This window comes from Polyodon spathula, chromosome 1 (assembly GCF_017654505.1).
Source record: "Polyodon spathula isolate WHYD16114869_AA chromosome 1, ASM1765450v1, whole genome shotgun sequence".
Classification (NCBI taxonomy): domain Eukaryota; kingdom Metazoa; phylum Chordata; class Actinopteri; order Acipenseriformes; family Polyodontidae; genus Polyodon; species Polyodon spathula.
This window is the reverse complement of record NC_054534.1, coordinates 86,415,999-86,431,403: the sequence shown is the minus strand read 5'-3', so window position 1 is coordinate 86,431,403 and position 15,405 is coordinate 86,415,999. Positions and strand designations below refer to the sequence as shown.

General features: G+C 39.2%; 1 protein-coding gene across 2 annotated transcripts in view; it reads left to right on the top strand.

Moving 5' to 3' along the window:
- Positions 1–15,405, top strand: part of spata5 (spermatogenesis associated 5) — a 183,785-nt gene that overhangs the window by 25,568 nt on the left and 142,812 nt on the right. For both annotated transcript variants that reach the window (XM_041264829.1, XM_041264838.1), the window contains exon 10: positions 6,796–6,950. In XM_041264829.1, the coding sequence (XP_041120763.1) occupies positions 6,796–6,950 (155 nt within the window). The remainder of the gene's footprint in view (positions 1–6,795; positions 6,951–15,405) is intronic.

Below are 15,405 nucleotides of genomic sequence, written 5' to 3'. Positions count from 1 at the left end.
TATTATTATTATTATTATTATTATTATTATTATTATTATTATTATTATTATTTTGGTGTTTCCACTATTGATAAAAGGTTACACAAATCTACAGACCTGAAGGGACTAAATGTATGTGTTCTATATAGTATTTAAATATGCAGGGCTTGAATTTCAGTGCTGGATCGTGGGAATCGCGCATTTTCCAAGATGCTCCCACATATCTGCAACTTTCAGTGAGGGAAAATCCCTCTTAGATATTTTAAGACTCCAAGTTACTGTATTTTCACCCAATTTAGAATATCTGAAATGCTACCAGTCTCTAAGGAAGTGGGTGTCAGTGACGAAAGTATTTAGATGCATTCTGAGTAGTTCTGGTTAAAATAAATAAGTATTTCTGGATATTTTTAGTGCAGTGAGACTATTCTGTTACAAGTATTATTCTCATGCGCTTACAAGTCTCTTCCTGAGGTCCTCAGAGGTCTCGTTACATCGTGGCATGGTGTGTGTTACACTCACCTGTACGGGTAAGACCAAATTGACCAGGTTTCTTACCTTTTATGTAGGAGAGCGCTGCCCAAACTTTGTCCTGGAGATCTGCTCTTTGATTGGTTAACTTGGTACCCAATTATTTACCCACCTGATTATAGTTATCTCCTTGATTGAGCTAATGCAACTTGAGGATCACTTATTTTTGCACATGCACTGATTCTTATTTACCTATCTTTATTCTATTACATGCATCAATGCCTCTAAAAAACACATGGAATTTGTAAATATAAACCCTTTCTTTTAGTAAAGACTGGTTTTGATTAAACAAGGATTTAATAGTAAAAACTTGAAATTTCTAGAATTACACTAGGGGTTCACAAACTTTAAGCCCAGCTGTACCTCTTTATAGACATACATACTGATAAATCCTCTCCCGATCACTCGTTTTATCACCAAACTCCTCAATAATGCGATCCAAGTCATTATTTTATTACTATAACATCTCAAAAAGCTCTGCAAATGCCTGTGATATTCTTTGAGCACTGGATGGATACAGAAGCAGCTATCTCATTTTTTTATGCCCATGTTATCTATGTGGTGCATGGGGCTATCAGATACACCCTTTTTTTCAGCTTCTGTCGGTCTCACTTGGACATTTGAGAGGTTTGCTTGACTTTTTCCAGAGAAAAAACGATTAGAGACCTGTGCTTTATGGTTTTCTGATGATGTCGGACAATTATGTAATAAAACAAATACAAAATAATAACTACAAAGGGGCGGAGGGGTACCCCATTATAAAATAAACAAATAATAACACAGTCTTGTATAGGGCTCTTCACCTTGTCACAGAGAGTATAAAGTGGTTAGGCATAGGATGATTGCTGTCATTACCAATAAGTCAATATCGGGACAAAGTAAATGGCTATCTGAAGACCTTAGGCAGAAAGTGATTTATTGTCATAAAGCTGGAGAAAGATACAAGAAGATTTCCAAGCATTTGAGTATCCCAATTTCAACTACTGTTTCTATTACCAAGAAGTACAAGGTAGTGTAACACGCTCCCTTGATCTGGAAGAAAGAAGGTTCTTTCACCAAGAACAAGTAGAAGAATTGTGAGGAAGGTTAATAACCATCCGAGACTGACTGCCAAAGATATTCAAAGTGAATTGGCTGCAGGTGGGACTGGGGTTTCCATTTCAACCACAGGTCGAGTATTGCATGGTGAAGGTCTCAATGTCAAATGTTTTGCAGAGTGATGAAACAAAAATTGAGCTATTTGGTCACGCTGATAGTCATTCCGTTTGGAGAAAGTTTGGTGAGGCGTACAAAGAAAAGAACACCATACCTACTGTCAAGCATGGAGGTGGTAATATCCTTCTATGGGACTGTTTTTCCTCTAATATCAAAGGGGGAAATTTATTTACAATACATGGTAAAATGGATTCCATAGCATACCAAAAGCTTTTGGCCAATCATCTGACACCCTCCGCTACAAAACTTGGTTTAAAGCTCAACTGGACGTTCCAACACAACAGCGATCAAAGCACACATCAAAATCTAGTTCAGCATGGTTATTGAAGAATACAATCAAGGTTCTGGAATGGCCTAGTCAAAGTCCCAATCAAAATCAGATTGAGTATCTTTGGTATGAGTTGAAGGATGTGCACAAGAGAAATCCTCAAAATTTGTATGAACTGGAACAATTTTACATTGAAGAATGGTTAAAAATCACTTACGAATCATGCCAAAAACTCATTGACAAATATCCTAATCGTTTAAAATAGGTTATTATTGCTAAAGGTGTCTCAACTGGATATTAATTTAATTTTCCTGTCAGGGTATGAATACTTCTGAATTAGCATTTTTGGAGTTTTGGAAAAAAAATGTTGGAATAAATAATTGTAGACATCTGTTTATTGTAACTTTTTTCCTCATCCACAAAAGCAAAACTTTTGCTGCAAAAGATTTTTTCTATAATTTGTTTGAGAACATTCTAGAAATTATACATTTCCATTGGGGTATGTAAACTTTTGATTACAACTGTGTATGCATGCTGATTGATAGACTCGAGTCCTTCATTTCAACATGTCTACATTTATAGGTGTATGATATACATTAACAGATCTCTCAAATCTATCTCATGCACATCAAACAGACCCATTGTTTCATTGAGGCCTGCATAAGAAAATAATGTTTTGCCAGTTTCTTTACTCTTGGTCCAATCTTTTCTCAAACTTTATAGTTTAGGGAGACCATATTTTTTAATGATCTTAAATAGGGACCCCAACTGGAAACCAAAATTGCAGATGTCAGAAATAACCCACGACAGGGTGTGTGGTGAGACAATTCTTACTGCACATGCCTTCAACCACCCAGGAAGTATGGTAAGAATGTCTTGCCACACACCCTGGAGTGGGTTATTTCGCTTATAAAATGGCTACATTTTTTTTTTTTTTTTTGAAAATTACGCAAACTAGTTTTAAATAAAACAAATTCAAATGTATTATGTATTCTTTCACTGAAAAAAATAGTCCCTAAATACATATATTTTGTACTTTTTTATTTGCCATAAACATTACACTGAACACTCATTTATAGTAACATTTTTGACATAAAATGGCATTTGAGAATTGAAAGCAGACTGATTTCCCACATCTGAGTGAGGATTCACTGAACAGCCAAACACTGCACTGGCACTTGACATCAAGGCAGGACCTTTTTTTTTTTTTTTTTTGTGTATGTGTGCAGGAAATGATCCTACTCTGGTTTTGCGGTCTTCAAGAGAAGCTGACCAATAAGGGAGTTTTCACATCAATGGCCGATAACCAGCATAATTTCCCTAGGGTGTAAGCCAGCATTAGATGGAATGTGGACAAAATGACTTCAGTTTCAGTTTGTGCATTTCCGCAGTCCTTCCTGTCCGTGGCGAGCACAATAGAATTCTATGCTGAACATGACCTTGTTTAAAAGTTGTGTCAGAAGAGAGCAGGAGAGTTTTTAATTTTGTTTTAAATATGTTTCTGAAATTGGAGGGTAGTATTGAGATGTATCTGTTGTCTAATTTAAACATCACATACTTACTAGTCAGTTTTCTAAGGCAATATTTAGTTTAATAAGTAGATGCCGCTGCTGTATATATATCAATGGTTCTCAACGACCAGTTCCTGTAAGATTTTATTTAAATTTATTTATTTTATTTTTTTTGTTAAGGTATTTTAAAAAATAAGGGAAAAAAAAAAACAAAAACCTGACTCAAAATATGAATATTTACTACGTGTGAGTGGAATTTCACAAAGTCCTACTCACTGCTCAAAGTAAAGCGGTTCCACTCCATGAGCTCCGCTCAGGGTTTTTATTGAACATAATGATGTTGGCGCGAAAACTTTCAACAGAAAAAGAGTACAGTACTGGGTATTAGAGACGGCAAGCGAAAGATTTGCTTTTATTTGATCAGATATGTCGAAGCAAGTGGCCTTTGGATTGGTTTTTCGGAACTAGTAAAAGTTCAGGGAAATGTAATAGAGATGAGGAATGCAATGACAGGGAAGAAGGGTTGGAAAAGACGAGGAAACGCTCGGCCTTCAACCGAAAATATGATGCCGCATATATAAAGTATGGGTTTATTGCAAGTGGGGATGAAGAATGCCCAAAACCGCGATGTGTTGCTTGTGGTGATTCTGAGCAACGAAGCTATGAAACCTTCAAAAATGATTCGTCACCTGGAAACCAAACATCCAAACTTAAAAGAAAAGCCAGTCAAATTTTTCAAACGTAAGTGAGATAAAGTGAAGTCTCAACAGAAACTACTGCATGCCGCCACAACAACAAATGAAGGTATGTTAAAAGCATCAGATCTGGTGGCCCTTCGTATAGCGAAATGCAAGTCACCATTTACAATCGGTGAAGAATTAATAATGCCTTCAATAATAGGTGCCTGTCGTGAAGTCTTGGGTGATACATCTGCCAAAAAAGTCAGTGGCATTCCTCTGTCAAACGATACTGTCTCACGTAGAATAACTGATATTGCAGAAGATATTGAATCACAACTGGTAGAGAGTCAGGCTGGTTTGCAATTCAGTTGGATGAGTCTATGGACATTTCCAGTGCCGCGGTTCTTATTATTTATGTGCACTATGCATATGAAGGGACATTTCAAGAAGATGTACTTTGCTGTGAAGGACTGCCACAAAATACAACTGGTGCTGAAATTTTTTGCGTTCTAAACGAGTATGTGACAGGACATGGAATCCAATGGGACCGCTGCATTGGAATTTGCACTGACGGAGCGGCTGCAATGACAGGTAGACATTCAGTTGTAGTGGCAAGAGTGAAGGAAGTTGTATCAGGTACTCAAGCAACACATTGCTGCATTCATAGAGAGGCACTGGCAGCCAGAAAATTATCTCCAGAACTTAACAATGTCCTCGGTATAGTAGCTAAAACGATGAATTTTGTGAAAGCAGATGCACTACATTCTTGCATCTTTGCTGCAATGTGTGAAGAAATGGGGACTGATGACAATCACTTATTTTTACACGCTGAAGTGAGGTGGTTGTCGCGTGGTAAAGTATTAAATCGAGTGTACGAACTGCGAAGTGAACTTGAAGCCTTTCTGTCTCAAAAGAAGACTCCTTTACAGAATACTTTCAGGATATACAATGGCTAGCCAAGCTTGCATATCTGGCAGATATATTTGTTCACTTCAATCACCTGACTCTCTCTATGCAGGGAAGTGTATCCAGTGTGTTTTGAAATGGCTGACAAGATCACAGCTTTTAAAAAGAAGCTCAAAGTCTGGAAAGAAAGAGTCGAGCGCGATTGTTTTTACATGTTCCCGTCTTCTGCATTCATGGCTTTTGATGACAGAGAAGTCGATCTCGCTCTCCTGCGCGAAATTATTTCATCCCATCTAGAATTAACTCTCCAAAAATTTGAATAGTATTTCCCCTCCGACTCTGATCCACGGAAAGGAAAGCAATGGGTGCGTGACCCATTCTCATCTCTAGATGCAGAGGCATCCTTGTTGCCATTGTTGAAGGACAAGCTTCTGGAATTGTCAAGTGATGAGGGTCTGAAGTTGAAATTTCAAAAAGTTACTCTACCTGTTTTCTGGATCAAAGTAAATACAGAATACCCACAGCTCAGTGAACTGGCAGTCAAAACCTTACTCCCATTTCATTCTACTTACGTGTGCGAAAGTGGATTTTCAGCAATGACTGCAACTAAAAATAAATACCGAAACAGGCTGAGCATTGGAAAGACGCTCCGAGTGTACTTGTCTGAAATTCATCCCTGGATTGAAAAACTTGTGTCTACAAGGCAGGCACAAAAATCGCATTAAGAGGCTGGTCACTTGAGTAGATAAATTTTTTTTCTTGTTTTTTTTTGACATTTTAAAAAATATTTCTATATATATATATATATATATATATATATATATATATATATATATATATATATATATATATATATATAACACACACACACACACACACACACACACACACACACAAAACAGATGAAAATGGCCTGGTCTATTTTAGGCAGGCTGGTACCTGGTATCAAAAAGGTTTAGAAACACTGATATATATTACATGCTGAGTGAGACTTGCATGGCAATTTCTCAGATGTCTTTTGAATAAAGTGATACTGCTACTGCTTAACTCAGAGTTTTCTTTTTTCTGTTCTCTGACTAAATAAATACCGTGGTATATTTGCCGATTTTTCTGTAATTCTTAGTGACAGAGATGGGAGGGAAAAAAAAAGATTGTTGGTTGATTTTAAATGCTGTTTCAGTTGTATGTTGACATTTTGACCTACAGAAAAACTGTTTAGCTAATTGTTACTGTTAAGGTGTAGTAGTATCAATAGATCAGGTAAGGCAGTTGGTCTATGATGTCATAGCCATGCCGTAAGATAATTCTTACCGGATGTTCATGTGATCTTGTTAAGCCAATCACAGCACTTAATTTATCTGAGCTATTTTATAAGAAAAAATAAACTTTACTGCAGTGAAAATAAATGCATATTGTCGGTAAGTATGTCAATGCCTGGATCTTACCTATGTGCTGTTTTACAAAAGATTCAAATTTCTGTATTTCTGGGGTTAGTTATCTGGATTGAAACCTTTGTCATCGAATTTAGGTTTCCTTTAGTATTTATACATTTTCTTGAGGTCCATTTGGACAACCTCAGTGAACCCCAGTAGATAACCAGTGGTCTTGGGCATTTAAGTTGTCCAGAATCTGTTGATGAAAAAATATTTTCAAGTCAGTGTTTAATGGATATGTATAATAAAAATAGCTGCTTATTTTCTGTTTTCAGGGCTGTATGCTTTGCGTCGAGCTTTAGGCAAACACACACAACCCTCAGACATCCAGGTGATGGGAACTGTGGCAGTTACTCTCCATGACTTCCTGCAAGCGATGAATGATGTCAAACCCAGTGCCATGAGGGAGGTTGCAATTGATGTCCCCAAAGTAAGTTAATATGTTTGGCAGAACACTAATAAAATGGTTCTGGAAGAACTAAATTCTACTGGCATAACGCTATTAAAAACTATACATTGTTAAGTTGCAGGACATTCTTATTTAATCTGTCAGGGTTAAATAAGAATATGACAAACAAAAAATGTTTCTCCCTTTTAAACGCATGTGTCAATATTTATGAACGAGCTATGCTTTTATACCTAATATACAAGGTCACATTGAGTAAAGATGGGTAACAGACGGTCCCGTACACCTCAAGGGGGCCTCTCGACCACAATGCAAAAGAGCCGGGCTTGTCTGCTTTTCGTGGTTTAAGAGCTTTTAACCTCACCTCACCTCATCTCATCTCTTCTAGACGGAATCCACAATGGCAATGTATCACGGTTCTAAAGCATGACAAGACAGATGCTGTTGTCTACATTTTCAGCCTGTATAGTTTAGTGATCAGACTAATCGAAAGCTTTCCTAGTCTACTGGCGTGGTCGCCATTTTCGGTTCTGTGGCCAAATACAAAAAAAAAACAAAAAAAAAAAGTTGTGCATGCAGCTGAGGGGCCTTCCACAGAGGCAGATTGATGGTATCCATATGTTAAAGCAATTGGTCATAATCCATTTATAGAAATTCTGTAAAGATTTTTTGTGGTTACGCTGGACAAAGATGTATGCCTGAAAGCAGTTTTATCATGTTTCAGAAAGCTGTATTTAGGTACTGGGAGTGTGTTTGCTGTCTCCTATTTGTTCTGGATACAGACCTCGGACAGCTAGCTAGACAAAGGTTCTGATTTTAATTTATTTAATTTTAGCTGGTAAAACCCTTTGAGGAAAATACAAATGCCTGCAATAAGCAAAGAACCATTTATAGTTCTTGTTCTGAATTTTGATAGTAACATACACCAGACACAAAATTTAAAATTTACAGTTACACCTGTTTAGTCACTTCCATTACACTGATTGATTTACAACATACAAGCATTGGCAGGGACTATAGAAAATGTTTACTCTAGAAATGCAGAAGCCTGCTGTCTTTAATATGTGGTATTTACAGTATGTGGATAGAAGCCAGTTTTCCATTTGGTATTTTATTAGTTGGCGACAACCCATGGTCAGCTGTGATATGTTAGTTGCAAACATTGAAATGATTAACTGAAAGGAAACTATTGTATGAAGCCGATCTCTTTATCTTTAAAATCAGAAAAAAAATTAAGTATTGTTAGAGTATAGGCCCATAAATAGGTAGATGACCAACCACAAAATTGTAAATAAATTGAAAAACCGTGGCAATCGTTAGCTGAAAAACTACCAAAGCAGTATCCTGACTCTCTTCCATTCTCCTGCTATCATTGGTGGTTTCAAAAGCTACTCAATTTGAGGAGCCAATGTGTGTTCGACCAAGGTAATGCCCCCCAGTTGGAGTCAGGCTTCAGTCTCCCTATTTGAAAACAATTCAGTACCATCAGCCAGTCATCTTGCAGCTCTAGCTGGCTTCTATCAGATGGTAGATGCTTGCTGATATGCCACAGCATCAACTGTGAATGAAATTTAAAGTCAATCCGTGCAAGTACCAGCTTTTTTATTTTGACTTGGCTTAATGAAAGCTCAGTTCACTTCTTTTGGACAGCAGATACTAAACATAGATGCAGTTGGTCCAATTTTATTTTATGATTCACTAAATCCAGCCAATCAATACTTTGCACTGATGAAAGCAACCAGTCCTGTACCTGCAACTGCCGAACTGAGACATGGACAGTTCAATAATATAGCTCCATTCAGATATATGGCACTGTCCAGATACATAAGCAACTCCGAAAAGTCAAGTTATTTGTTTTAATACATTTTTTTTCTTATTATTATGTATGTGATGTTTTATAAACATTTTCTGGTCTATTTTCCTAACACTTTTCTCAGCTGTACCTGACTAATCATTAGAAGTTCAAGGTAAATCTAGGTTCATACCTCGCCTGAGCTCCATACAGAGTGAACTCCTGGTCTCCATTTTGCTTGGGTTAGAAGAACAAACAGATCTCTACCCCAGAGATCCTTGTAATAGAGTCCTTTTAGGCATCAAAGTTGGTATCCTTCCCCTATAAAACCATCCTCCAAATAAATATTATTGTCCAAACTTATCCTGCAATTGCTTGCAATACTCAGTATTGGCATTTGTGTTTTGGGGATAAAAATAAGTTCTTACTTTTGCTGGTTTCCGGCTAGATTTTTTTCTCCCATTTTCTGTTTATTTTTTTGTTAATCCACTGTGTGTACACCCTGTCATCCCCATGGCCACTGTTTGTAAGTTGTGTGGTTAGCCTATCACCATTGTGCAGCAGTGGCTTCTGTATGATGTCTACCGACATGTCAGAGACTACAATACAGAGGGGAAGACCTCAATCACCCCTGCTTCAGTGAGCGGATAGAACCCGCGCTGCATCTTCCTTGAGGACCACAGAAGGACAGTCCAAAGGAACTACGAAGCTCCACCATGTCTCCCCCAAGGAAGCGATCTAGTAAATCTGCACATGGGAGCGGCAGCCTCTGTAGAGACATCAACCAGCACTGCACAGCCACCTAATTTACAAGCCACAATGGCCTCTCTGACCAGAGAACAGCTATTTCCATGAATGGAAATTTTAAGCAAGTGCAGATTCCACAGCCTATAACATATGCGGCGTGTGTGGGTACTTCAATACATATAAGAACATAAGAACATAAGAACATAAGAAAGTTTACAAACGAGAGGAGGCCATTCGGCCCATCTTGCTCGTTTGGTTGTTAGTAGCTTATTGATCCCAAAATCTCATCAAGCAGCTTCTTGAAGGATCCCAGGGTGTCAGCTTCAACAACATTCCAGACCCTCACAATTCTCTGTGTAAAAAAGTGTCTCCTATTTTCTGTTCTGAATGCCCCTTTTTCTAAACTCCATTTGTGACCCCTGGTCCTTGTTTCTTTTTTCAGGCTGAAAAAGTCCCTTGGGTCGACACTGTCAATACCTTTTAGAATTTTGAATGCTTGAATTAGGTCGCCACGTAGTCTTCTTTGTTCAAGACTGAACAGATTCAATTCTTTTAGCCTGTCTGCATATGACATGCCTTTTAAGCCCGGAATAATTCTGGTCGCTCTTCTTTCCACTCTTTCTAGAGCAGCAATATCTTTTTTATAGCGAGGTGACCAGAACTGCACACAATATTCAAGATGAGGTCTTACAAGTGCATTGTACAGTTTTAACATTACTTCCCTTGATTTAAATTCAACACTTTTCACAATGTATCCAAGCATCTTGTTAGCCTTTTTTATAGCTTCCCCACATTGCCTAGATGAAGACATTTCTGAGTCAACAAAAACTCCTAGGTCTTTTTCATAGATTCCTTCTCCAATTTCAATATCTCCCATATGATATTTATAATGTACATTTTTATTTCCTGCGTGCAGTACCTTACACTTTTCTCTATTAAATGTCATTTGCCATGTGTCTGCCCAGTTCTGAATCTTGTCTAGATCATTTTGAATGACCTTTGCTGCTGCAACAGTGTTTGCCACTCCTCCTACTTTTGTGTCGTCTGCAAATTTAACAAGTTTGCTTACTATACCAGAATCTAAATCATTAATGTAGATTAGGAATAGCAGAGGACCTAATACTGATCCCTGTGGTACACCGCTGGTTACCACACTCCATTCTGAGGTTTTTCCTCTAATCAGTACTTTCTGTTTTCTACATGTTAACCACTCCCTAATCCATGTACATGTGTTTCCTTGAATCCCAACTGCGTTCAGTTTGAGAATTAATCTTTTGTGCGGGACTTTGTCAAAAGCTTTCTGGAAATCTAAATAAACCATGTCATATGCTTTGCAATTATCCATTATCGATGTTGCATCCTCAAAAAAATCAAGCAAGTTAGTTAGGCACGATCTCCCTTTCCTAAAACCATGTTGACTGTCTCCCAGGACCCTGTTACCATATAGGTAATTTTCCATTTTGGATCTTATTATAGTTTCCATAAGTTTGCATATAATAGAAGTCAGGCTTACTGGTCTGTAGTTACCTGGTTCAGTTTTGTTTCCCTTTTTGTGGATCGGTATTACGTTTGCAATTTTCCAGTCTGTCGGTACCACCCCTGTGTCAAGAGACTGCTGCATGATCTTGGTTAGCGGTTTGTAAATTACTTCTTTCATTTCTTTGAGTACTACTGGGAGGATCTCATCCGGCCCAGGGGATTTGTTTATTTTAAGAGCTCCTAGTCCCTTTAACACTTCTGCCTCAGTTATGCTAAAGTTATTTAAAACTGGATAGGAACTGGATGACATGTGGGGCATGTTGTCAGTATCTTCCTTTGTAAAAACTTGTGAAAAGTAATCATTTAACATATTTGCTATTTTTTTTTCTTCCTCTACGATTTTGCCATTTGTATCTCTTAAACATTTAATCTCCTCTTTGAATGTTCTCTTGCTGTTGTAATATTGGAAAAACATTTTGGAATTGGTTTTAGCTCCCTTAGCAATGTTCATTTCTATTTCTCTCTTGGCCTTTCTAACTTCCTTTTTGACTTGCGTTTGCAGTTCCGTGTACTCTTTCTGCGTACTTTCTTTTTGGTCCTTTTTTAATGCTCTGTAAAGTGCCTTTTTTCGCTGAATATTTTTTTTAATTGATCTATTAAACCATTTTGGCAATTTAGTTTTACATTTAGATTTGTCTACTTTAGGGATGTAATTGTTTTGCGCCTCTAGTACTACATTTTTGAAGAACAACCATCCTTCTTCTGTGGGTGTTTTCTCTATTTTACTCCAATCTACTTCTGTTAGTCTCTGTTTCATGCCTTCATAGTTTGCTTTTCTAAAATTGTAAACCTTAGCTTTAGTCATTACTTTTGGGGATTTAAAAAACACTTCAAATGAGACCATGTTGTGGTCTGAGTTTGCCAGTGGTTCTCTGACCTCTGTTTTAGTTATTCTATCTTCGTTATTTGAAAAGACTAAATCAAGGCATGCCTCCCCTCTAGTGGGTGCCTTCACAAATTGTGTTAGGAAGCAGTCATTTGTCATTTCCACCATTTCTATTTCATCCTTCGCGCTACCCACCGGGTTTTCCCATTTTATTTGGGGGAAGTTGAAATCCCCCATTAGTATGGCTTCTCCTTTGCTACACACATTTCTAATGTCATTGTATAACAGATTATTGTGCTCACCGTCTGAATCTGGCGGTCTATAGCATGCTCCTATTATTATGCCCTTTGAATTTTTGTCTGTTATTCTGACCCATATTGATTCGGTTTTATTTTCTTTGTCCAGGTTTAACACCTGGGCTTCAAGACTGTTTCTTATGTATAGCGCTACCCCTCCTCCTCTTCTGTCCTGCCTGTCTTTCCTATACAGTGTATACCCACAAATATTATATTCGTCCCCATCACTCTCAGATAACCACGTTTCTGTAACACCTATCACATCATAGTTACCTGTTAGTGCAGTAGCTTCAAGTTCTAGAATTTTGTTTCTGATACTTCTAGCATTTAGATAAATACATTTAATGGTTGTCTTACCTGAGTTGTTGTTCTTGTTTTGATGCGGTCTCCCTTCTGTTTTTTTGTTGATTTCTCCCCCCTTCCTTTCTAGTTTAAATGCTTCTGAACCTGCTCGAGGATCTTTTCTCCGAGTAGACTGGTTCCCTTGTTATTTAAGTGCAGTCCATCCCGTCTATACAGATAGTCCTCGTTGTAGAATGTGGTCCAATGATCAAGATAGGTGAAGCCTTCCCGTGTGCACCACGTCTTCAGCCATTCGTTTTGATTAATTATTTCCAGCTGTCCATATGGTCCTTTGCAAGGTGCGGGTAGTATACCAGAAAATACCACAGTTTTGGTTTTCTCTTTTAATTTCCTTCCTAGCTCTCTGAATTTGTTTTGCAGGGATTTTGGTCTGTCTCTTCCAATGTTGTTTGTACCGATGTGGACGACTACTACCGGGTCGTCTCCTGTTCGTTCTAGGAGCCTGTCCACGTTTTCAGTGATGTGCTTGACCGAGGCTCCCGGAAGGCAGCACACTGTTGTAGTAAGGGGGTCCAAACTGCGAACTGAACTTGCTGTGTTTCTCAATATGGAGTCCCCAACAATCATGACCTCCCTTCTTTTTGCTGTCTGGTCACCACTGTCAATGGGGTCCTGGATGTTGTTCCTTTCATTCTCTTGTTGTTGGTTCTGCTCATCACAATTCTGAAGTGACTCAAATCTGTTGGTTGTTTTGATTTCTGGTGGTTGTGTTTGACGAAGTTTCTTTTTTTCCCTGCTTCTGCCTACCTGAACCCAGCTGTTCTGACCTTCTATCTCCCTGGTGGCTTTCAGTCTGTTAGGGGTGATGCAGACTTCCATGAATTGTGGGTGTGCCAGTTCCTCAAGATCCTGTTGCTGTCTCACTTCCTCCAGCTCCATTTCTAGCATACTTACTAGTTTATGCAAATCCTGGATCGCGCGGCACTTTACGCACACTTGGTTTAGCTCCGCTGGGTTTTCTCGGATTTCCCACATCAAGCAGGTGTCACAGATTACAGGCTTGAAGACCATGTTGAGGTTTTTTTTTTTTTTTTAAGTTTAGTTTCTTCTGCAGCTGTCAACCTGCTTTCAAACTGCTTCGAAACTGCTCTGTACTTTTCCACGCCTGTACTTCACCCACTCGCTGTCGCTTCCACTCGCTGTCGCTGGGAAGACTGCCTCGTTTAACTGCGTTGTTCTGCTGTGCTGTCGGCTCCTCCCCTCGCCCGTGTCTCAAAACGACGCTGAATTTGAATCAGCTGCTCCGAGTTTCAGCTTGTTTGTTATCAGAAAAACACACGCGGCTGTTTGACTTTGAGCTGCTGCTGTGTTTCCCCAATGTCCTCCGTTTTCTGATTAAAGCAATTCAAGATGCAATTTCTCCTTTCTGCTTCGAAACTGCTCTGTACTTTTCCACGCCTGTACTTCTCCCACTCGCTGTCGCTTCCACTCGCTGTCGCTGGGAAGCCTTCCACTCGCTGTCGCTGGGAAGGTACTCTGCATTACTCTGTGGAGGCGCCCGACCGGTTAGAAGATGATGTCACAAACTCCACCCCTGACGATGACGCAGAGGAGTATGCAGATGCTCCAGCGGCAGTAAATACAAACGCTGATGTTGTTTTGAGAAGGATTGCATCCTCTCTCAATATAAATGTCCAGCAAAAGATGAGGATGATTTTCTGAGTTTCATTGATGCAAAAGACAAAAAGTCCTTGGAAGGGTTTCCCTTTCATGAGGCAGTCTGGAAGCCCATTGAGGCTATATGGGAGAGACCAACATTGGCTATGGCATGCCTCCTAAGGATAGACAGATTCTACAGGGTGAATGCTGACCATTTGTTTAAACTACCCAAGATAGATTCCATCCTAGCTACACCAGGGGTGGCTACATCCGCCAACCCTCAGCATCAGATTGCATAGACAGGAAGGAGACATTCCAGAAAAGGAGCTGCACGGCTTCAACAGGTGGTATGCGCGCCACTCATTACCGGGTATATGGTGCAAAATACCAGCATAAGTTATGGAATCAGTTGTCTGCTGCTGTACAGACACTCACACCAGAGAACATCGAACTGGCCATGCAGTTAGCAGAGGAAGTTAAAAATGTATCCAAGATACAACTTCAAGCTATCTGTGATGCGATTGACACAAATGCCAAAGGTGTGGCAAGTGTGGTGGCTGCTCAGAGATGTCCCCAAATGAAAACATCAGTGCTAGCTACTGATACACAAGCCAAAATAATGGATTTACCTTTCTAGGGGCAATTGCTCTTTGGCACTGGAATCATGGACACACTGTCTCACATGAAGGCAAGACAGGCTATTTGTCAACAGGGATGAGAGATACAACATTCAGAAGAGACTCTTTCATAGACAGCTGTATTTCAGACACCAATCGCAGCAATCCACTTTTGGTAGACCATACAGACCCTCCCAAGGTCGTTTCAGAGGAGATAAGCCTTCTACTCCCTACTGACACTTGCCACCATCCATTATCCACCCCCCCCCCCCCCAAAAAAAAAAAAAAATTATCAATCCTTAACAAGCTGGCAGAATACATCATGTAACATCAATGTTGCCTCCTGTCCGTGAACATCTGGCAATGGTATAGAACACAGGACATCACAATCCAGGCAACTTCTCCACCTGGAGCTCAAAACAGTATCACAGATTCACTCAGCAGAGATGTGACCCCCTAGAGTCATAGATCTGCCCAAGGGTAATAGGCTGGATATTCAATACACTGCACCATCCTCAACTAGACCTATTTGCGACGAGAGAATACTCAAAAGCCACTTTTCTGCTCCCAGACTTAACAGAAAGCAGCCATAGCAACAGACAGTCTGTCCATTTCATGGGCAAAGGACCTAATGTATGCATACTCACCTCTGCCACTAATCCCAGTAATACTCCAGAAAGTATGGCCCAACTTGCAAGGG